The sequence below is a fragment of the Calypte anna genome, chromosome 18, assembly GCF_003957555.1.
Source record: "Calypte anna isolate BGI_N300 chromosome 18, bCalAnn1_v1.p, whole genome shotgun sequence".
Classification (NCBI taxonomy): domain Eukaryota; kingdom Metazoa; phylum Chordata; class Aves; order Apodiformes; family Trochilidae; genus Calypte; species Calypte anna.
The window spans coordinates 3,768,923-3,796,049 of record NC_044263.1 but is presented as its reverse complement, the minus strand read 5'-3'; the positions used below and the strand labels follow the sequence as shown (position 1 = coordinate 3,796,049).

At 37.4% G+C, this 27,127-nt stretch overlaps 1 protein-coding gene across 3 annotated transcripts; it reads left to right on the top strand.

The window, feature by feature from the left end:
* The first annotated feature begins 717 nt into the window (after positions 1-717).
* On the top strand, positions 718-25,759 carry RHOT1 (ras homolog family member T1). Of its 3 annotated transcripts, XM_030461764.1 has the most exons (21): positions 718-883; positions 3,553-3,611; positions 5,555-5,636; positions 6,395-6,438; positions 7,215-7,268; positions 7,576-7,628; positions 8,185-8,293; positions 8,882-8,983; positions 10,160-10,258; positions 10,680-10,788; positions 11,691-11,811; positions 12,521-12,605; positions 12,993-13,138; positions 13,805-13,905; positions 14,174-14,304; positions 14,644-14,727; positions 15,462-15,581; positions 15,882-16,084; positions 17,435-17,557; positions 22,976-23,119; positions 24,609-25,759. In XM_030461764.1, the coding sequence occupies exons 1-21, from the start codon at positions 847-849 to the stop codon at positions 24,724-24,726; spliced, it is 2,124 nt and encodes a 707-aa protein (XP_030317624.1). In that variant the 5' UTR covers positions 718-846; the 3' UTR covers positions 24,727-25,759. The 3 variants fall into 3 exon arrangements, with proteins under 3 accessions (XP_030317624.1, XP_030317626.1, XP_030317625.1); XM_030461765.1 differs by lacking the exon at positions 22,976-23,119 and having other exon boundaries at positions 743-883; positions 24,609-24,770; XM_030461766.1 differs by lacking the exons at positions 17,435-17,557; positions 22,976-23,119.
* Positions 25,760-27,127: the final 1,368 nt, after the last annotated feature.

Sequence of the window (27,127 nt, the reverse complement as noted above, 5' to 3'; positions counted from 1 at the left end):
AGAAGAAAAAAAACTTTTTCAGGGAGTCAGTGGGCTTCCAGAATGAACACAAAAAGGAGAAACTAATGTGATTAAAGCACGTGAAATTTACCTAGCTCATTTAGCCACATGGAGTTCCATGGCTTTTACAAGTCATTGACAGAACTGCCGGTAATCTTCAAGGTTACTCTCCTTTGCTGTCAGTGAACACACTGAAAGCATTTTGGACTAAATGATCATTTGTAAGATCCGGAGGTGTTTGTGTCAGCTGCTCCATGAGCCGGGGGAGCTGCTACCCCTGTGAGGTGCAGCTGATGCCGCTCTCCTGTCAGGGCTGAGGTGCCCATTCCCGGTCAACTCACTGGGCACCTCTAATTTTTCCACACACAAGGGGCACCATCCTGCCCAGGAGGAGCAGTTTCCTAACGATTTGGAGCACAAATTTCCACACAGTTTCAAAGGGAGTGCATTGCAATTCACAAGGGAGTTCCCCTGCGCTTGGCTGGCGCACCGCTGCACCCAGCACCGTTCCGTGACGGTAACGACATTTCCATCACGGCTCCTTAGTCGCAGCAGCCTCTCACCGTTCCGGGGAGGCCCCCCCTCTCGGAGGAGGGTTCAGAACCCTCGGTCCCGGTCCCGGTCTCTGAGGGGCTGCGGACCGAACCGCCTCGGGGGGGCGCGCGGCCTCGGGCACCTCGCGCAGGCGCGCGGGCCGGTGCTGCCTGTTGTGTCCCTCGCGAGGCGCCGTAGCGTCCCCGCTCCGTGAGGGGGTCCCAGGCCGCAGCGGCTCCGCTTCTCCCCTCCCCCCCCTCCCCACCCCCGCCCGATGTGAGGCGCCCCGGGCCGGGGGCAGGGAGCGGGGCCATGAAGAAGGACGTGAGGATCCTGCTGGTGGGAGAACGTGAGTGCCGGGAGGGGTCGGGCCGGCCCCGCGGGGCAGGGCGGGGGCCGAGGCTGTGGGGCAGGGCGGGGGCCGCTGTGCTGAGGGAGCGCTGCTGTCGCCATGCCGCCGGCTGTCAGATCGCCCCGGTGCTCTGAGGAGAGGTCCCTCGTCTCTGCCCGGGCTTCTCCATGCTGGGGCGGTGAGCCCGGCCCAGGGCTCCCAGGAGGGAATAGCAGGGGAGCCCGGCCCTGCCCGGGCGGGAGAGGTCGGGGCTGGGCGCTCCGTGACCGCTCCGCGCTGGGTGGCAGCGGCGGGAAGGACGCGGGGCCGGGAGCTCCTGGCTGCCCTTCTCCGGACAGCGAGTTAGCGGAGTTGGTGTGCTTCTTGGGTGTCCTGGAGGTGACACAAGGATGAAATCCTCGCCCTGTGTTAAACTGTTCAAACTCTTTTTTTTTTTTTTTTTTTTTTTTTTAGTGTGTGTGGAAAGCGAACTTAAATCTTCTTTATTTGCTGAATTTGGAAATCATAAACACGTCTGGCCAAATGTTCCAGGCAGTTATCAGTTGTGGGCTTGTGTCTCGGATAGGGCCAGGGAATCCAGATCCCTGTTTCTGCTCCGAACTTATTGTGTGACCTTGAATAAACAGCACGCACTTCCATGCATGCCCGAGTTAGTGGGTCTGTGCTTTTTCATATGTTCCTAAAGGTCTGTCCTTAACTTCACATTTAGGCACCCAGATAAGTGTCTGGCCTTCCACAGACACAAGTTCTTACTGGTGGAAATAGCAGCAAAGAGGTTCTGTGCCTTTTGTGGAGTGTGCTTAAGTTCAGGAAAAGAATACAGAATAATTACCAAATGTTATTAGTAAAATTATCTAATTATAGTACAAAGGTAGTACCACTAACAAAGGTTTCCTGAGGGATTAATGCCACATGCATATTTATAGTGCTGTTTATGCAGTTATTTTATAGCCCAGGTTGGCTCTGTCTGTACTGTTTGAAGAATCCTCTATGACTTCTTTAGAGAGGAATCTTCAGGGAGATTGTACTATGCAGAAAATTAACTCTTTAAGCTCACGTTTATCTAGTTTTATAAGGCACAACTTATTTAGAATTGTATTTGTGCATTTGAATATATAGTTGTATTTCTCTTTACAATATATCCCTAATTTACCTTTCTTTAGCAGTGGTGTGTTCTGAACTGGCTCTGTGCATTGGTTTCAGTAGAGGCATAACAGATGCTTTGAGCTGGTTATTAGGCTCAGAATGTATTCAACTGAAAATTTCAGAGACAGAGCTCTTAAATATGACAACATACAGTACATGGCACACATCAGAGACTGTGAACATTTTAATATATTTTTGTTGCAGTAGTAATGAGCAGAAGGGAGAAATTTGTTTGACAAATCTGTAAAGCTTGTCAGTTGTACTGCTGGTATTGTTTTGTATACAAGTGTTTTGTTAGTCTGAAACCACAAGTTAGTCTGGACCGTGTAGTACTTGTTAGGTGCTGCTGGTAACAGCAGACTGTCAGGTTCAGGCTCTGAAAAGTCATGTGAGGACCTTTTGTTGTAAGTGTGTTCTAAAACACAGCCTCTGTCATCTCCAGTGATCTACACTTGAGGTTTAAGGCTGTTTGATTACTACTATCCAGGGTGCAAACATCAGTTTTTAATAGCCAATAATTTTCAGAATATGTTCAGCATGTTATTTAAATGCAGCATGACCTGGAAGACTTACATAGGAGGAAAAACATTAATTATAAAGTGCTATGCTGTTTTCTTCAACCTAGTCAGCTGATACTGTTTAGGCTGTTATTTCTAAGATTATAAACAGGATTGGAAAGGCAAATGCTTGACCTGGATTCAATCAAAATAAACCAAATCTCTACACTTGGACAAATAGATTTTCATACTACGTAACTCTAGAACACTTGGAAGTGTATCAGAAGTTATAAATCCTGAGCATCTTCACCAACTGCCAGTCCATAATATTTCATATAACATTAATGAAAAAATAGGTTTTTGCTTGAATTGCAGTCTGTCAGAAATACACAGTCCCAGACAGTATTTGCATCTGAGCATTTTGGTTTTTAGAAATGTCTCTAAACCAAATAAAGCAGTAATAGTCTGCCAGGGTTTTCAAAGGGACAGGAAGTTGATAGATGAAGGTTTTTAACAAGGAAAGTTACCAACTCTTAATTTTAGTTAGTTACATTAAAGATTCTCAAAAACAAGCAAGCCAGCCATGATAGCAGAAGTTTGAACTTTGCAGGAAGACTGAGTTATTTATTTGATTGAATACTGAAGCAGAGAGGATAGAAATAGTTAATAATAATAATAATGGTTAATAAAACTAATAACTTCAGAATGGTTGATGGTTTTGTTGCTGGGTGGTTTGGTTGAATTTCTGTTTGCTTATTTGCTTAAGTGTTCTATATTTAGCTTAAAACCTTCTAATTCTTATTTATAAGGCAGAGGAGGATTTGATTCTCTTCTGGATGAAATGGGACCTAAGGTTTTATGATTTAAAAATTCTGTATTTAGTATGTTTAAACAACAGAGAAAAAGACTTTGATTTGCTCAGCTGAAAAATGTTTTTAAAATACTTCCCATAATAAGATGAGATGCCACTACTGAGTATAACAAACCCAAATCATTTAATCTCTGTTTTTAATGTTTTTGCAGCCAGAGTTGGGAAGACCTCACTAATTATGTCTCTTGTCAGTGAAGAATTTCCAGAAGAGGTAGAGCATCCTCATTTGTTTTCTATGTTTTATTTCTATCCTGGTGTATATTTTTTGTAAGAATAAGTTAATAAACTCTGCTTAAACATAAGTTTCCCCTTTGGAACAGAAATAAAGTCTTAAACTGCAATGATGATTTCTGCAAGCATGATGCAGGTTAGTTTAAATGTATCAACATTGAAGATTAGGAATTTAGATTTTATCTAAGTTCCTTTCTTGTTTTTCCTGTGGTTAACTAAAGTAATTTTTTTATATCTGAGGAACGTTAGGGTTTTTTAAGCAGTTGAAACTGGTCTTAGCTAGTAGCATATTTCAACATTAGAGGCTTGTAAATGGGAAGGTGCTGAAAGAGGCAAGACCCTCTTTTTTTTGTGTGTTGTATTTAAAGAGCAAATAGATTAAAAAATTAATCAGAATGAGGAATTGAAAAGTCACATTGTAGGATTTAGTCCTATTTTGTAATTAAGCAAGACATTGCCTTTCTTTCTGTTTCTCAAGTATGTTTTCCTGACTCTTGAAGTAAAAGAATTCCAAAACCTCTTCCTGCTTTCTTCCAGAGTAGAAGTTCTACATTTTATTCTTTTAAAAAAGCAGCACATATTTCTTTTTGTACCATGAAAAAAGAACTGCAGCTATTACAAATAGCTAAGCCTTTTGCATGTAAACATGAATGTGTATTTCTTCTGATCACAAGTCTTAAAATAGGCATCATGTGCTGCTCTTTGAATCTACACTGTGCTGTGTTGAATGCAAATTGGTTGGTTACCACAGTTCATCAGTCAGGTTTGGATTGTTAACATACTTGAATTTAGTTCCTAACCTCAGAGGTGGAAGTGAGCTCTGGTTTGTTCTTAAATTGCTCAGACACCCATTCCTTTGGCAGGGAGTTTGTTGATGTATTTAATGATTTAGGCCTCTATTCACTTCTTGTATTCATTTCTCTAAATTAATTTTGAGAGAAAAAACATTGTTTATATGTAACACAAAATCTCTCTGCAGTTGCAGAAATAACTTGAAAAAAGTTTTGCATTCTATATGAACTGCTGAAATAGACAGGTACAGTTCCTGCAGGTCAGTGGTGCAGATCTGGGCTGTTTGTAACAAACATTACAGGCTTTGAAGTAGTTTTTAATACAGTGAGTATTATCAGTATATCCTGATAAAGATGTAAGTAGAGCCTGAAGCTTTACAAAGAGCCAGTGATTGGCTTTTCTTTTCCTTTTTTCTATTAAAAAAAGGCAAAAGTATCGTGTCAGTAGTATAAAAGGAAATAAATGGCTGTGCAGGAAGTTTTCATTAAAATTAGGTTTAAGTTGATTCTTCCTGAATATGGATTAGTGTTCTTTGGAAAAATGTCCAGCACTAATTTTTATTAATATCATGTTTTGCTTTGCAGGATTTTCTGAGATTATTTGTGCAAAAATTTAAGAAGTTTGAGCATAAATTAAACAGTATTTAATCTGTCAATAATGGGATGCTAACTCTGAAGTTACTCTCCTGTTACAAGAATGTGTAGCCCTTTTGAAGCTGGTTCAATTTGATAAGCACTCCCCAAATTTTAGAGTTTTATATGACTTGTTTAAATAAATTGCAATTTGGGTTTTGTTTATAGTTTTAACCATTAAAATAGTTCTTTATAGGTGGTTTGGTATAGTGGATTTTAACTTTATAGAAGCATTCAGTGAATTCCTTAGCAACATTGCTTTCATGTAAAGCACACAGGAACTTCCTTACACAGTAAGTAGACCACTAAAGATCAGAAAGTAGCAGTGACCTTCAGTGCATTGCAAAAAAATCTGCAAAAACTCTTGAATTTTTTCAAAGTTGTTTTATTTAAAGCTGACAAATTGTCTGATCTATTGCAGTATACAGCTCTTTTTGACCATCTGGATTTTCTGGATTATCTTTAAAGGCTTTTTCTTGCTGTTTCTTTACAACCCAAGGTCCCACCACGAGCTGAAGAAATCACCATTCCAGCTGATGTCACCCCTGAAAGAGTGCCAACCCACATAGTGGATTACTCAGGTAAGGGCTGCACAATATTATTGGTGTGGAATTGTAACTCAGTAGCCTCTTTAACAGTCATACTGGTAGGAAAAGACTAAATTGAACTGGAAACTCATGGATAAACCTCATTAACTGCAGAGGACACCTCTGTGAAAGACAGTCATAGCAATATTCCAGTGAAATTAGTGTGAGCAGGTATATTTACAGGCTCAAAGGTGGGCAGTGGGATTCAAAACTTTTTCTTTCTTCCAGTGATTAAGATGCAGAAGACTTGACATACCTTGTGTTCTGCATCTTTCCAGATTTCTAAGTTTGGTTACCTTATCCTTATGTGTTAGTTTCATATTTTGTGTTTTTCTTTTTTGATACACTCTAATCTCCTTGACCTTACTGAATAGATAAGCAGGCTCTGTATCAAGGTTTCTGTGCTGTCATAAATATAGGCAGCTGTTGCATAGCTAGAAAAATTGAGGGGGATGCAAACCATGACTCATTCCAGACAACCTCTCCACAGACATAATTATTCCTCTTTCAAATAGCTGCTAAAAAACGTGTGTGCAGTGGATTGCTTCTGTCTTGTGAATTAATTGATCAATTTCATTATTGTTACAGCAGAAGCACTCTTTAGTGCATCTTATTAAAATTGTGTAAATAAGGAGCTTTCACAAGGCTGTCTTTATTTTTATTGTGAAGAACTCTGGTTCAGGTTCTTAAGTTTTCAGCTTTGCTTGCAAAAATACTTAGTATTAATGAATGGCTTGTTCTGTTGAATGCAGAAGCAGAGCAAAGTGATGAGCAGCTTTACCATGAAATATCACAGGTAAGTGTATTTTAATGTTTACTAGGAAATAGTTTCTTGTTTGGAGAAATCTTGCCCTTTAAAGTTCAGTGTGTCAGATGGGCTCCAGTTTAATTAGCAGAAAGCCTTTCTTGCTTTTTTTTTGCTTGGCTTTTTGTTTGGCTTTTGGGTTTTGTGGTGTTTGTTTTTCTTTTTTTTCTCTTGTGCTATAGTAAACCTCCCTTTATCTATGAAAAGTAGGTACTGCCACTGTGTTGGTGAATAGATCTTAAGTTTTGTCCTTCCAAGTGAAAGGACAGAATCCAAATCTGCTAATTACAAGGTTCAAGGATTGACAGTTTCTGTAAAGAAATAATGCTACCCTGGAAAGATCCATTTAGCTTCTTTCTGCCATGTGGTACTGTTGCATTACAGATTATAATTTCTTCTATTTCTTATTTTCAGCACCTTTGCATATTTTATGCAAGGTCTGTCATGATGATGTGTTCCATTTCTGGCATTTAGTTTGGTACTTGAGGCCGCACATTACAATTTTTCAGTTTAGATTGTTGGCAGCATGTGTTTCTGCAGGCATAAGCTGTGATTTTTGACACTGTGAGACAGGTTTTTTGGCACTTCTCAACATATCAGATACTTGGCTTAAACTGTCCTTCAGACTGCAAAAAGCTTAAACAAGGCACAGGTTTTTAGTAGTGGTGGAACCATTCCTGATTTTGTGTTACGTGTTTCTTGATTGTCTCTGTTGCTTTAGAGACTAAACAGTGTAATTCCATGCCTTTCCTTTCTTTTCATCTCAGGCAAATGTGATTTGTATAGTATATGCTGTTAACAACAAGAATTCTATTGATAAGGTATGTTAACACATCTTTATTTCTGTTGTGGATTGTTGGCAGTTCAGCTGAAAACTCTGTTTATTTAAAATGTGTAAGACAGTGTTTGAGCTCAGGTTGTTCAGAGAATGTACAGATGTGTTACTACTTCTGAGTCATTTCAAAGTCTGAGAAAGTTGCTGATAAATCAGCTCTAGTTTTTATTTGTTAGTGGCTAGGTATGTGCCTTCCTGGGAAAGAAGCCATGGTAGTTGTAGTTAAACTTGTGCACAATTCAGATATATTAAATTTTCCTATCCTTCACGTTTTATTTTTAATCCCACTTTAGGTTACAAGTCGATGGATTCCTCTCATCAATGAAAGGACAGACAAAGATAGCAGGTGCATAAGTAAAGATGAGAAGTGTGAATTAGGCTGCACATCGATGGGTGTTGAGGATGTTAATTATTTAAGAAAATCAAATTCTAAGCATAAAGTTTATATAAGAAGTCCAAGCAACAAGAGATTTAAAGTATGTAGGTCTGTTACATATGCCAGCGATGCTATTTGTTTTCAGTTTCATGGGCACCTTTTCCCAGGTGTGTTTATATTTGTTATGGTATAACTAGTTTGGTCTGCACAGCTTTTCTGTTGATGCTGGTTCTGTATACTATGATTAGTTACTTTTCTCTTTAACTGTGTGGGTTTTGTAGTATCAACAAGAAGTACATTTCTGTCATTCAACAAGTAATAAATGTATAAGAAAATGTACATAAATGTACAAGAAGTACATTTAAAACTGCTGTCATTTAGTTTTGCCTGTTGCCTGCCAGTGATATTTCATTGCATCAAAAAAATACTACAGTGGTTTCTGGTGGGAGGTAGAATGCTGAATTAACATCAACCTTTTTACCCCCTTATCTTTAAAGCTCCTAAACTTTTTTTGTTTTGTTTTCAGATTGCCTCTCATATTAGTTGGAAACAAGTCTGATCTAGTGGACTACAGCAGTATGGAAACTATCCTTCCCATTATGAATCAATATACAGAGATAGAAACATGTGTAGAGGTATGCAAGACTTGCTGAAGTCAGTATGAATAACGAAGAATATATTCTTGCCTTGCATTTTGGGCAGATTTTTAGTAGAAAATTAACTAGAATTAATTGAGTAGGTTTTATTAATTAATAGGAGAGGTGGGGGTGGATTTTTGTTTTTTTCAAAATAAAACATTTAACTGTAAGTCACTAACATGGTCAGCTTATATGATTACAATACAATAAAAAGTTGTCAGATTCCTCTAATACTTCAAGTCACATTCTTGCCTTTAGCAAGTGTTTTAAATTGAATATTAAACCAGAAAGATGTCTGCAGAAAAATCGAATTAATAATTGTGGATATGCTGCTGTCGTTACTTTTTTTTTTTTTTTTTTTCCCCCCCCTAAGTAGTTCCAACCTTTTGGTTTCTCTGTTCTTAGTGTGACGGCAAATTGTAGTGAACTCTCCTTCACTAATTACCGAGCCGGTGCAGGGGCTGTCGTCTTTTTTCCCGCACACCGTACCCACAAGAGGGCGCTAGATCTAAAAAAGTTTGTTGCTTGCTTAAATTTCAGAAGAAATCACAAACTAGCTAATCGATGTAAGGATTTCTCTTTCAGTGTTCAGCCAAAAACTTGAAGAATATATCTGAGCTATTTTATTATGCACAGAAAGCTGTTCTACATCCTACAGGTCCTCTTTATTGCCCAGAGGAGAAAGAGGTATTTGTACGTAGATTCTAAGAACTAATTAAATATGGGGGGGGAAGTTGATCATTTTCCTATTCTTTCCTTTTCAGTGGATTTTGCTTTTCTTACCCTGCCCCCACACATCAAGCATTATATTCCAGACCCATGGTGACTGTTTTGTGTTGTACAAACCTGATCTGTCTGTCCTCTTCATTCAGACCCATGAAGACAGTTTTTTTTGTTGCCCATGTGAACTGCTAAGTAAAGTGAGAAGCTCTGGTAATGGCTTTAAGCCAGATGCAATGTGAACAAAATCATGTGTTCAATTCCGTTCTCTTTTTGGTATACATTTCACAGTAACTCCATTTATTTCAAGGAAAATATCCCAGACTTCACCTTATTTAAAGGAAATAACTTCCCTGAGCATCTTGTGAACCTTTGGCAAAAGGGAAAAGAAATCTCTAAACATAATCCCTGTGTAGTATTGGGCAATATTACAGTTTCTTCAGTCTTACCTACTTTGTTAAGCAGAGAACCAGAGAATAACCCTGTTTTGATTTCTTCCATCAGAATCATCTTTTTGACTTAGTAACATTGTGATAAAATTGTTGTGCTGAAATCTTTTTGATTTTCCAAAACCAATCTCTATGCAATCTGTGTGACCTCTATGAAGAGAAGAGTCCATCATCACTGTAGTTGTTGGGAGAGAAATACTACTGTCAGTTTTCCTTCACTTGGAAGGTATCCCAGCAATTCTTTTGTCATAGAGATAGTCTGTATGATCAGTGCTTTGCCTGGTAGATGAGTGAGCCCTGTGAAGATTTTCAGTATTTGATGTCTGAAGCCTTCTGAAGCTGTAGGTGAAGTGGTGAATAGAGATAGTGTGCTTGTTTAGAAAGAATTGACTGTAGTTCTAGAGCTGTGTATATTTGCAAGGCACTGCAATTCCAAGGCCTTTTTTTCCCCCCACCAAAAATGAGGAGGTTTGGGGGAAGAAAAAAAGGTATAATTGGATAGAAAGATATTTAATATGGAATTATTACTTTAGAGTTTTTTGGATGTAAGTTTTCTAGATCAGGATTTGTTTCCTCTTTATTTTTGTGGATATGAATGTGTTTGTTCTAGTGTGATTGAGCTGCCTGATGTCATTTAATGTAAAGGTTTTATATTCAAGCCTAGAAAGATTCTGAACTTTCTTTCATTCCTCAGATGAAACCTGCCTGTATAAAAGCACTTACTCGCATTTTTAGAATTTCTGATCAGGATAATGATGGCACTCTTAATGATGCAGAGCTCAACTTCTTTCAGGTAAGTCTTTTGCTTATCTCTTCACCATGCTTCATAGTTAAACTACGTAATTCTAGAGAAACACCTGATTATTTTTGCAGAAAGAGTAGTAAAGTGAATTGTAAGGGACTTGGGTCTTAATGCTAACAGTCTTAAGTGCAGCCTAAAAGAGTGGATCTGTAGAAACATAAGTTAATTAAATTTTATTTCTAACCATTGTTCAAGTTTTAATTCAAGAGCAATAAAAGATATATATATATATATATATATATAAATGTTCAAGCCCCAGTTCATGTATTTAAAAATGCAAAAAAATGAAGTCAGTATACTTCAGTTTCCAATAAGAAATTGGTTTGTCCTTGATTTATGAGGACATTTCAGGCTGCATTTCATACAGGACATTAGTAGCCAGTGCTCCTAATGTGTTCTTGGTTTTTGTTAGAGAATTTGTTTTAATACACCACTGGCACCTCAAGCTTTGGAAGATGTGAAGAATGTAGTCAGGAAAAACCTAAGTGATGGAGTTGCAGATAATGGATTAACATTAAAAGGTAAGACTTATTTGATGCTTAAAAGTTCTTTCTTTTTACAGTTGATAATAATTTTACATAAAAAGGCTCATCTGTTGGAATATGATCTCTACCTTGATTCTTTTAGACTACAGGAGCTGGATGTAGTGGCAGTATAGTATCAAAGGAGTATAAAACTAGGGAATAATGGGCTGAATAAAATAAGGTATCTCTTCATGTTACAGAGTTTGGAATCCAAATAAGTATAGTGATTCAAAAGAGATTGCCTGCTAAATAAATTTGTGTCTTGTCTCTTGGCTTCCTGGCTGTGACACTTCTCAACAAGGTGTGGTGTCCTGTCAGCATTTTAACAGCTATGTTGGACAGACTTTATGGAGCATATGGCAAAAGTGAAAGAAGAAAAAAACAGTTCTCTCTGAGCATCAACGTAGCTGCTTTGCTTGTGGAGCTTACACATGTAGTAGGGCTCCTGATGAATTGGAAAGAGTGGGAATCTTAAGGCATAGCCTTACTAAGCAGTGATATCTCAGTGTTCATTTTGCCCTGGAAAGTGGTAAGAAAAATCCTACTAAGGTATTCTGGTACAGAAAAACTTCCCTGAGACTGCTCTCCAGGCTTCTTGATAATTTAAATTATCTTTGTTATCACACAGCTAAGTTCTAATGTATTTGTACTGAAAGAAGCAACAACAGAAAACCAAGTGGGCTGTTCTAAGGAAATAGTGTCCTTGGAGGACACTTATAAATAACATCATTTCTGAACTTTCAGTCTGTGCACATAATGCTGTAATGTCACCTAAGAGGTTTAAAATCTTAATGCATCCCAAGCTTTTTTTGTGTTCAGTCTGATACTGATTCTATTAAATATACTTGTTAGCAGATAAAGCACTTCAGGGCCTTGAGATTTCATTGTTTGATTTTTAGGTTTTCTTTTTCTACACACACTTTTCATTCAACGAGGAAGACATGAAACAACCTGGACAGTTCTGCGTCGCTTTGGATATGATGATGACTTAGAGCTTACACCAGAGTACTTGTTTCCTCCGTATGTATCACTTACTCTATATTTCTTCAGCTTACATGCATTTATTTTATACTACCTCCTGTTTTGGCAGGAGGAAGGGGTTATTGTAGTGTGTTTATTTAACACAGTGCTACATCAAGTATCTCCCTGACTTTATGACCTACCAGACAAATTCTTCAGGTGACTGAAAATTACAAAGGAGAAACTCCTGTTGCTTGTGCCAAATCATGTACTGCTGTCTCTCTGGATAAGAGAAATGGCAAAAGAAACTCTGAGTACAAATATGGAATGTAAATCTGAGCAGTTGCATATTCAGTGTGGCAACAAATTAGAAGAGGCTTGTCAGTATTTTCATAGCACTTCAATCCTTTGGAAATCCTCAAATGAAAAAGTTAAGAATTTTGCAACTCTGCTGCTTCTTTTAGAAAATGTAACTACATAATTTTCTGTTCAAAAAAGCCCCAGCAAACAAAACACAAAACCCAGAAAATCTAAACCCAACAAAAACCTGATTACTGTATCTCTGTATATCATGTAAGATAAAGACATTCTGAGTTTTAGAGTTCCCAATAAAAAGCATGTGCTTTGATCTCTTTAAAGTATGAAAGCAACATGCAAGCATCAAATACCAAATGTTGCAATTCAGAAAGCCTGCATTTTGATTTTCAGTATTGTATACTTCATAAACACTCTTAACACTTTTTGTAATTGTTTTTGTTTCCAATCACAGGCTAAGAATTCCTGCAGACTGCACAACAGAATTAAATCATCATGCATACTTGTTTCTTCAAAGTATTTTTGATAAACATGACTTGGTAAGCTTTTAATTTGATTGTTATGTGTTTCCTTATACTTATGAGCTTTAGTTTGCCAACAGTTTTGCTTGGAAAAAGTGTGTTCTTATCATTATGTCATTTCATTGAGAAACTGTTTCTGGCTTAAGCTATAGAGTCAAAACTAGCCTGCTGTTTACATTGCTGTCTACAAGGAGAGCTGGCAGTTAGCTGTACTGCCAGATCTTTTTAAGAAGCTCATATGTGTAGTCTTGTTTAAAAACAAGAAGAGGAGAACGAGAAAAAAGAAAGCAGCTCAGTTTCTTAGAGGTGGTTTCTAGAATCTTGCAAGTGGACAGTAAGAAAAGACCTGTTTAGAATAGACATGAATTAAGTGACTTATTTCTGATACCATCTCTTTTTCTTTAGGATAGAGATTGTGCTTTATCTCCTGATGAATTGAAAGATTTATTCAAAGTCTTCCCTTACATGCCATGGGGACCAGATGTTAACAACACTGTTTGTACAAATGAAAGGGGGTGGATTACATACCAAGGGTTTCTCTCTCAGTGGACGTAAGTTTGATACATTACATTTTAGTAGCTCAGAACTGTTGGTATGATCGGGCTTTCCTGGATGCTTCTTAAGAATGTAGCCATCTAGTGGCCTACTCCAGACAGTTGTTAAAACTTGTTAAGGGTTTGGCTGCCCTTTAGTGCAGCCAAGTGTAGAAGTGTAGAAGAAGTGTAGAAGTGTCTCTTCCAAATGTGGAAATTTCCCTGAAACTTTTTGATTTATTTCTGTTTTTTCTATTTATTTCTATTGCTTCTATTTATTTCTGTTGTACTCTTTATAGATGGCATGAATAATAATGTCCGATGAAATTAGAGATAATAATAACAATATAATATAAGAGATAATTATTATAAGAGGTAATAATAACAATTAGAGACAATAATAATGTCTCTTACTGAAATTAGAGAAAATAAGGAAAACATTAACTGAGGAAAAAATATTATAGTGTAGGTTAGTAGGGCTCAGCAAATACTGTTTTGATGTCTATTAAGACTGGTAAAGTTGCCACCATTTATCTTCAGAGAGTTTTTGTCCTTCAGTACTGTGTTGTGCAAGGAATACTTATGTCAATCTGGAGATAAGAGGCAAAAATTGTTTCAGTACTGTAAAGAATTGATGCCACAGATTCTAAAAGATCAGAAAGTTCTTTTTGTCCCCTCTGCCAGACTAACCACATACCTGGATGTGCAGCGTTGCCTGGAGTACCTGGGTTATTTAGGCTACTCAATAATTGCAGAGCAAGAATCTCAAGCATCAGCAATTACAGGTAATAAAAACCACAACAAATTGGTACAACTTGGGAATTTAAATTTAGACATCTGCTCAGGAGTAAGGTTTTAAACAAATGGTCTTTTATATTTTATATTCTTTTTTACTTTCTTCTCAAGTCAAATCTTTGAATTAACATTTTTCATTGTATTTTGTGCATTTTCATGGAAGTGGACAATTATTTCATGTTTTCATATACATACATGCATTAAAAATCTTGTGGAAAATATTTGTGGTTTGTTGTTTGTTTGTTTGTTTTTCCAAAGTAACAAGAGATAAAAAGATAGATCTCCAGAAAAAACAGACTCAGAGAAATGTTTTCCGATGTAACGTTGTTGGAATGAAGGGCTGTGGGAAAGGTGGAGTCCTTCAGGCTCTTCTTGGAAGAAATCTAATGGTGAGAAGCTTTTTGTTTATATTCACCTGGATATGCTTTTGAGTTAAGATTAGAGCTTTACTGATTATTACTGAGTTTGGGGAGTTCTCTGAGGAAATACATAATTATTGGGAGAGTGGTTTTGTTGGATTTTTTTACAAATAGACTATATGGGGATATATATATATATCTCACACAGTTATTACTTGTACATCATGGATTATGCCTATGCATTTATTTGCAAAATAAACCACAGATTGCTGCAATTTTTATGCGTTAATTATGGAAGTAAAACAGCTCTTCAAATCTAACTTAATGGGGAGAGTTGCTGTGGTCTAATGTGAAATTCTGCCTTTTCAGAGACAGAGGCAAATACGTGCAGAGCACAAATCTTATTATGCCATCAATACAGTCTATGTATATGGACAGGAAAAATACTTGCTGGTAAGGTTGCCTCATTATTCTCATTATTGTTTGCATATAACTGGTTAATCCTAAAATTCAGTGAAGTATTCAGGGCCTTCTTCAAATTTCTGTTTAATGTTCTTCTTTATAAAGAGAATCCTTCTTTTCCAGTGCAAAACCCCTCTGATTTTACGTTGCTGATACTTTAAACTGAACCTCTTCAGGACCTCTTGTTTTTGAAACCTTTACCTAATTGTACAGAACTTAGTCCTTTATGTTTATGCTGCAGGCCATCAGATTAACATAAATTATCAACAAGCAATCTTAATTCAGTAAAGAAGAGTGTCTTGTAGTGATTAAGATGGCTAAAGTTAATATTCAGTGGGTGAAATACTTCCTTTAAAACTTACACCACTGTACTTTTCTTTTACACTAATATGGTACCTTTCTTGGCTTTCCAAGCTCTAGTCCTCAGCACTGTGGTTTTCTCCTGTAGGATGAGTGCCAGTTTCTATGGGAGTCTTGACTTTGTAATAGAAATAAATGTAACTTTTTCTGATGAGGTTGTAATTGCTTGCAGATGTAATGTTAACAGCTCACATATGTTTGCTGTATGGTAAATTCCTACTCTTCCTTTTTCATTAATTCTACCTACAGTCAGTCCATTAGTTCTAAGGATACATAAAAATGAGACAGAAAAATTATGTGAAAAAGAGTTATAAAGTCCCTTTAACTGAAGTGACAAAGCTTTTCTCCCTCTTCTTTTTTTCTAGCTACATGATGTCAGTGACTCTGACTTTTTAACAGATGCTGAGACCATATGTGATGCTGTATGCCTGGTGTATGATGTCAGTAACCCTAAGTCCTTTGAGCACTGTGCCAGGATTTTTAAGGTTTGTACAGTATATATATACAAACCTTTTGATTTATGTATCTTTTTTCACTGACAAAATATTCAGTTACTGGTCCTGTACACAGCTTCTAGTGAAAATACTTTTATTTATGGGTGCTGTTTATATATGACTGATGCATGAATAATGAGGTTTTGTTATTCATACAGAGCTAAAGTCTACTTGTCCATATAAAATATTTTGCTTAATGCTGCAGCAATCAGTTCAGCTCAGGCTGTCCCAGGTTGAATGTATCATATGTTTTCTTTGACTTTTCTTTTTTTTTTTCCATGAAATTTGCAGCAGCACTTCATGGATAGCAGAATACCATGCTTAGTGGTAGCTGCAAAGTCCGACTTGCATGAAGTTAGACAGGAATATAGTATTTCTCCTGCTGAATTCTGCAAAAAACACAAAATGCCTCCACCTCAAGCCTTTACTTGTAATACTGTTGATGTGCCGAGTAAGGATATCTTTGTAAAACTGACAACCATGGCAATGTATCCGTAAGTACCTGAACTGTTGTATCTTCCATATTGCATGGTTCATGCTCAGTACCACTGCATGTCATTGTTAGCCACAAGGATGGAACTGCCTCCCTGAGATTAAGCAACAGAGAGACCCAAGTGACTTGAGTAGAATCTTCAGTTTATTTCAAATTACTGAGTTGGTCTAAAATGTGAGTGCCAACTATTGTTCCTGAGGTATTTTCAAAAGAATGCACTCCTTCATCCAGCTCGTGTTACAAATGCCAGTGAATGTTGAGGGTTCTGTTCTGTCCTTATTGTGGATGCATAACAGCATGTCAGGATTCACATCTTGGTATTTTTGAGATACTTATGAGTAAAAGTTGTACTGTAATCTTTGTTATAAGGCCAACTTGATTGTTGATTACAAGTTCACTCCTTAGTGAACAAGAGTTCCCCCAATGCACTTCTTGAAGTTTTTTAATTTTCAGGGTGTTTATTCTTATTTTTAATTAATCTACTAGATATTACTTTTGTTAAAAAATAGAATTTCTGTATAAACACCTTTTGGTCTTCGGATAGAAGATACTTAAGCTCACATTCTTCTTCACTGCACCTCTCACTGTTGCTAAGCTCACTTTGCATTTCTTTTTTGGTGGGTGGAGCTTTTAATATGGTGATGAACTACATAAGTATTACAGCAGATGGAGTCTAGTATGACAGCTGACATTTGCTTTAAATTGAATACAACTAATGTCACTTTCACCCAAAATAAGAGGTTTTAAAAAAAATACTTGAAATTGAATTTATTGCATTAGATTTGTAAAGCTTTTGTTTCTGTTCTCTTGTATTTATTTTGTAGCACTGAAATACTGAGAAACCACTAAAGTGTAGCACTGACCAAATGTCTTGTCATATCAATATTCCTGCTTCTCCCTTAGTTTTCAAGCATGTCTGTTTGTTAGGGTGGGAAAAGTAGAGGTGACTGTCACTTTGTACAGTGTGCATTCAAAGTGGTAGAAAAAGTGGCTTACTTTCCTTTGAAAAAGGGGTGTTATCTATTGCTGTGCAGACATCCTCAGAAGCCTTTAGAGGCTTTCCTTACAAACTTAAATAAATTCAACAAACATTATCATGTGTTTGTGCTTTACTGCCAAGAACTGTGGATGGTGGTGACGCCAAAACGTCCAAGATGTAGAACATCGAACCTTACAATTCTGCACAGCTGTAGTTGTACCCTTGCTTCCCCAGTATATTTTTTTTCTCCTCTCCTTACTCATTCAAATGTACCTTTTATTCCTGAATCTCTCTTGGTTGTGGCACAGTCCTAATGTGCACCTGATTTGATGAGCAAGATTTCAACTCCTGTCCTTCTGTGTGTTTTCGCAGCCATGCCCGGTTACGCTGTATGTGCGCCTGCAACAGGTGTACATTTTGCATCTGTCAGAACTTCCTCAACTCAGACTTGCTGCAATCTGTAAAGAACAAACTCTTCACTGCAGTTCTTAACAGGTCCTTAACTTTATTTACTAGGTACCAGGTGTGCTTTTAAAATAAAGGTTTTTTGAAAAAGCAATCGGTAACCTTATATACTGCAGATGTCTCATGCCATATCCACTGAAACAGGCAGATAATTGAATAATTGTTGTGGAATTGTCAGACTTTGTTTAACTTGAAGGTGCTTTTGGTCTTTTGAGCTTAGTCCAGTGATTTCTTTGAATCATTACCAGTCTGGTAGTTGATTTCAGGCACTTAGTGATTGCAAAACTGTGAAGGAACTAGGCTGTGCTTTTTAGGGAACTAGTAATGGACTTTCAGTGTCTATAAATAAGTGTAATATGTCTCACTTGAGATATTAAAGGATTGTTTAGTGTAGATTAGAGGTAGTACCTCTCTCCAGTATCAGCTACACAAATACTTTCATAAAGGCACAGCTTGACTTACAGCAGCATTGTATAACATATTACATGTTTGTAACTGCTGGTTTAATATTTGGGAATTCACAGAATTTCTTTATGTGTGTGTGTTATGCTTGATTTACACAAAGAATGGGTATTTTGTGTTAAAAAATCTAGAGCTTTTAACATCCAATTCCTCTCTGAACTGAGTTTAACATGTAAGAACTGGTAAATGTTTAAACATTTGCAGATACTTTGGAAAAAATAGTTGATAGAACTTGTTTTCAGCATTGAAAACAGTGCTGCACCTTGTCTTGTGTGTATTGCAGGCAGATGTTAACTCAGCTGATTTACTAACACCTCCACACTTGTCATTTCACTCCAGCAAATGGGAGTTCAAACCGAACAATTTTGTAGGGCAGTGGTTCCATAATTTACAGCCTTCTTGGAGGCCTGTGTGATAAATTGAGTCTTGGAGACATCTATGATAAACATGTTTATTTGAAAGGCATGGCTGGCATATCCTGACACGTTTCTGGTCCACAGTTCACTGTTTTCAGATGTAGCTGCTCCAAATCAGAGTGGCTGACTCCTTTAAATGCAAGTTACACACACAGAGGATCCCTACTGATCTGCTCACCTACAGCAGTGGCCATCGTTGTTAAATACCACTGTAATCCAAGATGAAAGTGTTCACCACAGAATGAGAGTTCAGGGAAGGGTGAAGAACTCATTAGCTTAGGAAAAGACTGAATGTGAATGAGACTGTTCATCCTGCATCTATTCTGCAGCAGTTATCCTGTAGACAGAAATCCCTTGAGGTAGCAATCTTTTTAAGTGTTGTCCCTCTAAAAATTAATTCAGCAGTCACTTCTGGAGAGAACCCCATCTCTTTATTATTGAATGGGAATGGGCTGCTATGTTAGCTCCTGTATGAGTCTGTGGAGTTTGTTTCTGATTTTTTTTCCATTCCTTTGAAATATTGTCAAGGGCTTGAGCTACTGAAATCTTTCTATGAGCCTTGGGGTGCTGTTATTCCACACCTTGTCACTAGATAGTGTGGAATAAACATGGGAATCTACCACTGCATTAAAAAGTCTGTACATCAAGGTAAGAAGAGTTCAGCATAGACTTTGCCACTGACCCTACAGAGAGGAAATACTACTTGCTGAAATCTGTCTGTAGTAATTCTGTTAGTTACAAGGTTTGCAGCAGGTTTCCAGCACATTCACTTTGTCTCACCAGCTTTCTTCCCAGTTTGCTCTTTGAAGGTGTCACCTGCACGTTGCTGCAGGATATTCACCACTCAGTGCACACACTGCTGTGTAACTGCAGATTTGGTAGAGAGGGGATCCTGTAGACAGGAGGGAATTATAGACGTAGGAAGGTAGAGATGGTTTATTGTTTAAAGATGTTGGCTGTTTTGGTGTTGTTTTTAATGATTTATGTTTAGATTAGAGAAAGCAGTTGAATCAAGAAGGATTTTCTGATGTTAGTTTTTATAACTTTTCTCATTTTGCCTTTACAAATACCATTAGGTCAGGTAGTTGGGGAAAGATTAGGTAACTGCTGAGTACAAGAGGTTTCTTGAATACCTTTTCTCCTGATCCCATCCAGTTCTGAAGCTTCAGACAGTGGAAGTAGGTAAACTGAAAGTTTTCAGATTGGATTCTTCCTGTATTATTATCATTTGTTGCTAAGTAATGCTTCAACACTGCTCCCAAAGCAAAATATAATACCACATTGGAATATTCCCACCTTAGTAATTAGAGGAAGAACATTGCCTCTGTGCAGCTGGGAAACCTGTTCATGCCCACCTTCAATTTCTCTTTTATGGACAAAGATCAAAGTTCAGTTTGGAGAAGTTTATTGTGCAGGAAGAGGATTGTTGGTTTGAACTACCCAGTATCACACTTGATTGGTCCTTTGAGGAAGAAGGCTCTGCATTCAAAGCACTATATATGCATGTATGAGGCTGGTTACTATCTTGTGGTATTTTTGTGTTTTTTAATTTGTTCTTTAGGTGTTCATTTGTATTTGTCTGGCTGGCACTTAATCTCTTTTTGCTACATTGTTTTACCTTTTTTTAAAAACAAGGCTTCTGCTTATGTCATTCTGTCCATTTCTTTAATGATGAGCTTGGATTTTTGACTTTTTTTAAACTCTAGAGCATACTTCTAAGTGTTTTTCTGGTTTTAAATCATTCACTTGTTGCCTTTTGCTCATACACTAGTGGCATTTTTCTGTCAGCAAAGTTAATTTCAAAATTCTAATGCATGGTAATTGTGTTAGGTGAGGGAGCATGTTTTCTAGAGCTGTTAAATACTGTAGAATAGAATGAAGTTCTACTTGCATATAAAACATGATTGTTTCAGGAATTATTTTCAAGATTTTTTTTCTATGAAAAACTTCCCTCTGTGAAATTAAAGTTAAGCCACCAGTTTCAGTGCTCTGTAATAAGAAAGTTTTAAGAGTATAACTCAGGATTTATTTTTCACTGTGTGCAAAGGAGGCAGATTAATTTTCAACACTATATGGTATTGCTATTTAATAGCAGAAATCTATCCCTTTTTTTGTCCTCCCATGTCAGGAATGTATAATATTTTACTTACCTATTTACTTCCTTCTTGGAACTGCATAATTCCCCATACTGAGAAGTTTGCAAAGCTGTGTCCCCTCATTTCTTTCTAAGTAGAATATATTGAATTGCCATTTTACATTCTTCTTGGGCTTTGTAGATAGTAAGATGCACTTGGAGCTTTTCACATTTTAGATTACTAAAGCATGAGGGAAAATCCTAACGGCTGGAGTTGGTTTGCATCCTAGGAAAATATGTGCCTGAAGGGAAGCTGCAGTGGCTTGTGCATGTTACATGATGTTTTGGGAATTCACTTGCTTGTATTTTATTGTTAGAACTTATATTTTATTGTCTGTCAGAGCAGGCTGCTGCTTCTTGCTGGCTGCATTAACTTGCTTATAATTTTGCTGTGTGACCAGGTTGTTGGCCTCACCACTGTGCTTTTAAAATGCTTTTGTAGCTAATACAGGAATGTTCTTGACCTTCTGTAGTTAAGGTTAAACCTTCCCAGACCTAGGATTCCTCTACAGGGGGAAAAGTGTCAATATTGGCCCATAACTCAGGAGTTTTCTGCATGTAGACACGACAGGCATGCTCAGTTAACCTCTTAGTGCATGTTGCAAGCTTCTTGTGAGTTGTTAAAGCCTCTTGAAAGAAAGAAGACAGTAAAGATCTCAGAGATCTTATTGAATAAGTTACAGGTAGTTTGACTCACTATTATGGGTAGGTTGAGTAAAAATCTCTCATTTTTTCCCAAAACTTGTATTAAAATCTGAATTTTATGCCAAAGGCATAAATCCCAGACTTGCTTGTATGTTTGGAACTAATTTTATGATTAAATTCAAACACCAACCTTTTTGGGAAGTTTCAAAGCTAATTGTTACTAGTAATAAGTAACAGTTTCAAATACAGCTTCATTTATGGAGTCATAACTGTTACCCTGAGTGTATATATGTGCACACCCATATATAAATTTAACCCTCGGAGAGAATATTTTCTCTTATTCAGAGTTATTTTGTCTTACAAGGCAGTAATAATTTCTACCACTGGTAAAAATGAGTTTCCTAAACACAAACACACTGAAATTAAATTTGAACATTATTTATTTAAAGAGGTAGATTTTTTTCTATATGTATGGAGAAAAGTTTTTCTGTATTATAGACACTTTCATGTCAAAGGACCTGTGCTTGGAAGCAAATGTTGGTGCCTTTTTATTATTTCAGACAATTTTTTTTCTCCTTTAAAAAAAAAACTAGGTATCAAAGTTACAAAAATGAAATTTCTGATGTAAGGAGCATTCAAGGAAGAAAAATAGGTGTTTTTTGGGTTTTTTTAAAGGTCTAAAGCAATTAGCCATCCATAGAATTCCAGTTCAGTATTCTTGAACTTTGCATTTTTTGAGCTGATGTTCAGAGAGCCCTCATTGCTTCTTACTGCAGTCAGTAGGTTTCCTTGAGCTTATAAGGCCAAACCCTGCCTTGATTTAGTTCCTCATTTAAATGAGTTAGTTACTGTTAGCCTTAGAAAAGGGATCAGAGTGAATTTACTTTCTCTTTAGACATGAAAAGAGGATTTAATAATGACTGAGAACATATTAATTGTTATTAAAAGGCTGAAGCATGCTCAAGTTGCAAGTTTTTTGCATCCCATTAAATACAGACATGTGAAAAGTCAAGGCAAACTATAGATAGGAATCAGAAAATCTTAAGTGTGAGAGAGAGTACTTCATGAGGCAATGCAAAAGCAGTCATTTGCACTTCAAATAGTGATTTGCAGTTTTAAAGGTACTTCTTTAAGATTATACAAATAGCTGGGCTTTGAATTAATCAAATTAAACCTGAGTTGTTTGTTATATGAATATTCTCTCAACAGAGTTTGTCACATAGTCTTTTAAAACAGTGTTACATGCATGTGATTTATTTTATATACACCGAGGTTTATAACATAGAGATCTGAAGTGTTTTATAGTATTCTACTTTAAAACACCAAACTCTAAATACTAAAGCTCCTAGTAGCAGTGATAAAATACAGCCTTGATGTATTAACAGTGATGAGATTTTGTCAGTTTTAGGGCTGATGTGTTGGGAGTCATTGCAGGGTGCTTAGCACAGGTGCTTTAGCTGGTGGTGCAGGAGTATTGCAGTATCCTTTTGGTGCATCAAAGTTGAGGGTTTGGAAGTGGGAACAGATTCAAGGGATTAAGCCATTCTCTATGTTCTTGAAGCAATGGCATTTAGCTGCATAAAATCATATTTTTTTACTTAGCTAATCAAAAGTAAAAGCTCTGTTTTATTTCTGGTTTTCCCTAAGCACTAAGTTTTTAACAGCTGTGCAAGGATCAGGGACCAGGTGGCTAAAATTATAAATTCTATGCTTTGTCATTTGAGCATATTTGAGACACTTGTTGTTTCTGAGCCATGCTATGAACTGCAAACTGTGCATGTGTGTAAAAAGGTTAAGACCCTACCTAGATGAGTTGGGGGCCATGCTGTTAGCAGACGAGGAGAGCAGTATTATGCAGCAGGTGCACGCCGTCAACTTTGTAGAAGATTCCATCTTCATGGAGTCATCTCTTGGTCCACGTTTACTTGAAGACAGGTAACAACAGCCAAACTAAGGTGACCTTGCCATTGCCTTTTCCCTTTCTTCCCCTCAGCAAGCCACTTGACATCTAGTTTGCAGAGAGTTTGTCAAAACTAGCTGTAGAAGAACTAATGCTTGCAGGATTTCTTGAGTTTGATCTGTTCCATAACAATGCAAGATATTCTTAAATAAGATTAGGATTTTTTAGAGACCAGCTGTGTTTCACTGTTTGTGCACCTAGGAGCCTGTTCTTCAGCATGTGGTATGACATACATTGATTATATGGCTTATATTCCTCCTGCAAATGTCTTCTAAGGAATATCCTAAACTGGTTTTATGTATTTTTATAGCAAGTACCAATTCCTGCTTTATTAAACAGCTTGTATGGCACAGCTCTGCAGTTCATACTATTTGAACTCTCTTGTTCACTGTGTATGATCTCTGTATGCTCCTTGTGCTTAATACTCCTGCAGCTTTCTCTGAGAAACTTGTGATGTTTAATACATGCTAAAGTATGTAGGCTAGTGAAGTTCTTTTGTAAGTTATATCTTAAACAAAAGCAAGCAAACAAGCAAACCCTTTACTACTGTTTAGGAACTTCTTGGTCTTTAAATTATGGCATTTATGGTAACTTATTTTGACTGGTAGCTCCTGCTTTATGGTAAGCTGTCATACTTGAGACTACTTTTAAGGATGGCAAGCTGTGTTTAACTGAGCATGCTCACAGACTTCTTGCAGTATTTGGGAGAGTTGGGTTATTGGCTGTTTCTTCTGTCATGCAAGATGTGGCTTTTTATGTCATACAGTCACTTCATACTGTTATTGCATCTTGTCTTTTTCTGTTGATGCCATTGTCACTGCTTGTTTCACTAGCACTTTCTCTTAGCTTTCAGCTTGGTATTGGATGACTTTCTATTGCTGTTCTTGTGACTGTACTGGGAAGAAAGGAAGAAAGGGATTTACAAATGGTCCTTTTGATTCTAGCTTTTGGAAAAATATTGCTACTTGTCAGTAAACTTTTTTTGGGGGGGAGATGTACAAGTAGGTATTCAACAGGATTGAGAGTTTTTCATGGACAAGCAGAAAATATGCAAAGTCAACATTTTCAAACGAGAGGATTTTGCTGGACAGAGTTGTTCTGACTATGGGCTATTAATTATTTGCTAGCTATTTTTGTTTTCCTTTTTTCAATGCTTGCTGGTACTCTCAAAGACGACACACTGCCCTCTGCACATCCATGACTAATGATCTGCTCCTGCATTTCTCTTCAGCTGTGTGAGCTCTGACTTCAGTGAGATCTACTAATGTCATCAGGGCTGCAGATCAAATCCTAAGCTTTTAAGAAAAGTAAAATGACTGTATGAGTACTCCTAAGGCTGAATTGCAAACTGCTCGCCTGTGACAAGTGTAGTGATGAATTTCCAAAAGCAGAGTAGTTTAGCACAAGTTGTCTGATGTTCCTGTCATGGAATTAACCTGGTTTTATGTGTGTGTTAAATTCTAGGCATGTGACACAAGCGGACCTCAAGAGCTCTAAGTTTTGGCTTCGAGCAAGTTTTGGTGCTACTATCTTTGCAGTTTTGGGGTTTGCTATGTACAGAGCATTATTAAAGCAACGATGATCTGAGAAGAAGCACATCTGGCCCTACCAAATTAAAAAAAAAAACAAAAACTTTTATGTACATTCTGAATGCTTTAAATTCTGCTAGAAATATTTATATATGCAGAGTTACTTTATTAATATTTGTAATTCATGCATAAGATTATTTTAAATTATAGCTCTAACTACAGTATTGCATAATGCGTGAAAATATTGCATCTTAACAGCCAGCTAAAATGGCTTAAGTTGTGAGGCCAAAAGGGAATTTCTTGTAAATAACCTGTATATATGAAAGCAGTAAGACATGGCTTCCCAAAAAGCTGTCCAAAATACTGTTCTTAGATATTTCACCATGGTGACATACTAGTGTATAGCTTAAATTCATTTAAGTAGAGTAGGTTCAACTCAAGGATCATACTTCCTCAAGGATTGCTTATTTATTTCACATTCATCTGGAGTGACTTTGTCTTTTTGGACTACAAGCTATGCCAGGCAGAATTTGTGATTTTCATTCTTATCTATTCTTTTTAACTGATGAACAAATTTCCCCACTAACTCTGTACTTCAAGAAAAAGTCACTGTTGCAGTCCTGGCCTATGATTTTGTATGTTACATGATCAGTGACATATTTGGCAATCTGATATTTCCTTCTTTCAGAAGGAAAAATATAAACTTAAACTGCCAGATCAAGTTCATATGCTGTGTGTAATTTTTCATTTTCCAATATATTGTGTTTTATAACCCTTATGAATCATGAGCAAATTTGTATATTATAAATGTTTATAATTCCAGAAGTGTTGCTGTTTAATTTCTCACATCTGTCAGTCATACCTGTTGAAAGCTGTGTATAAGATAAAACTAAAATAGTACACAGTGCCTATTCTACTGTAGAATATTAGTTGCATGGATCACAGTGCATTCTGTAACTGGCTAGAATTACCTATAAACACAGCTTTTTTAATGACCAGATAAATCAAATATTAATTCCTCATGACAAACCTATTTTTCCATTGCTGGCCTTTTCACATATTTCAATAAAATAACTGTGTACTGCGTTTGTGTTTATCTTTTTCTAAAAGTTTTTGAAGAGAACTAATACTTTTCTGGGGAGGTGTGTATGCTGTTATTTACCATTTTACCTTTTTTCCCTGTGAAAGTGATCATTAGAGAAAAATCATGGAATAATATTTAATTTTCTTTTTTGTGAGATGTCTTCTGACATCCATGATGCAGAAAATAAATGTGTCAGTGTTACGTAGAGCTTCTGAACTGATGACCTGAGCAAGCAAATGTTTCCCTGTCCCTGAACAAAAATTTCCAGTACTTATCAGGAGCTTGTGGTGCCATGCATCAGTGGCATGTGAATGCAGTTCTCAGTTGACATCACTTGTTTTGTGGTTGGTTTTTCTTCTTTTTAGGTACAACATATCTAACAACATATCTACCTTGGTAGAGGGAGACTGGATTGTGATAGAATATAAAGAAGACCTCTGTGATAGTGCAACTTAATCTACAGGGATCTTTTACTGCCTCATCTGGGCATGATGGCAGGCAGGCAAGACTGTATGTTTAGATGTCTTGATCCTTTTTTTTTGTTAGATTGTTTTCCTAATGGGAAATTCTAACTTCACATATCTTAATACTGCTGATTATTGCCTCCTCTCAATGCACTTCTGAAGGGATATTTCAGGACTTCATTTCTCACAAATTTATCTCCAACTGCCAATGTACTGATGCTAAAGTGGATTTTGAGAGACTGATGGCCCTGCAGCACGGCTGGGCATATCTCTGATGTTTGAGTTCTGCGGAGGGTCTGTTATTTTAAACCAGTCACTGGCTTTTGGCTACAAAACACTTTAAATACCTGATACCACACTCTGGGTTCACAGCTACAATTCCCACTCACCTTCCGTAAGTACCCTCTCATCGAAGTCTCTGAAGTCTCTTATTATAATAAACAGCGCAGCTCATCATTTGGGCCAAGTACTAGAGCATTGTAAATGCTTTTCCAAGGAGCAGCATGTGTTTTATTTTGCAGTTGGTGAACCTCTTATGTTGAACCTGTTGGAGTGTTTTTCTGTGGGGTAGAGTGGTGCAGACACTGATGATGTGCTGGGAGAAGGGTCAGGGGTGGTGATTGTCCCCCTCTGCTCTGACCTGCCCAGACTCCACCAGGAGGACACTGTCCCATTCTGGAGCCCTTCTTGCAGGAAGGACATGGACCTGCAGGAGCAAGTCCAGAGCAGGCTGTGAAGATGCTCTGTGGAGTGGAGGCAGGCTGAGAGAGTTGGGGTTGTTCTGCTTGGAGAAGGCTTCAGGGAGACTTCGATCACCTTCCAGTACCTGAAAGGGGACCCGTAAGAAAGCAGGGGAGGACTTTGGACAAGGTGTATGGCGATGGGATGGGGAGAACGCTCTGCTTG

Excerpts from the sequence above, each read along its gene's own strand:
- RHOT1 (XM_030461764.1), top strand. The coding sequence starts at position 847 with ATGAAGAAGGACGTGAGGATCCTGCTGGTGGGAGAAC. Across the intron at positions 7,269-7,575 it reads ACAAGAATTCTATTGATAAG|GTTACAAGTCGATGGATTCC; the intron begins GTATGTTAACAC and ends ATCCCACTTTAG. Across the intron at positions 16,085-17,434 it reads ACAACCATGGCAATGTATCC|CCATGCCCGGTTACGCTGTA; the intron begins GTAAGTACCTGA and ends GTGTTTTCGCAG.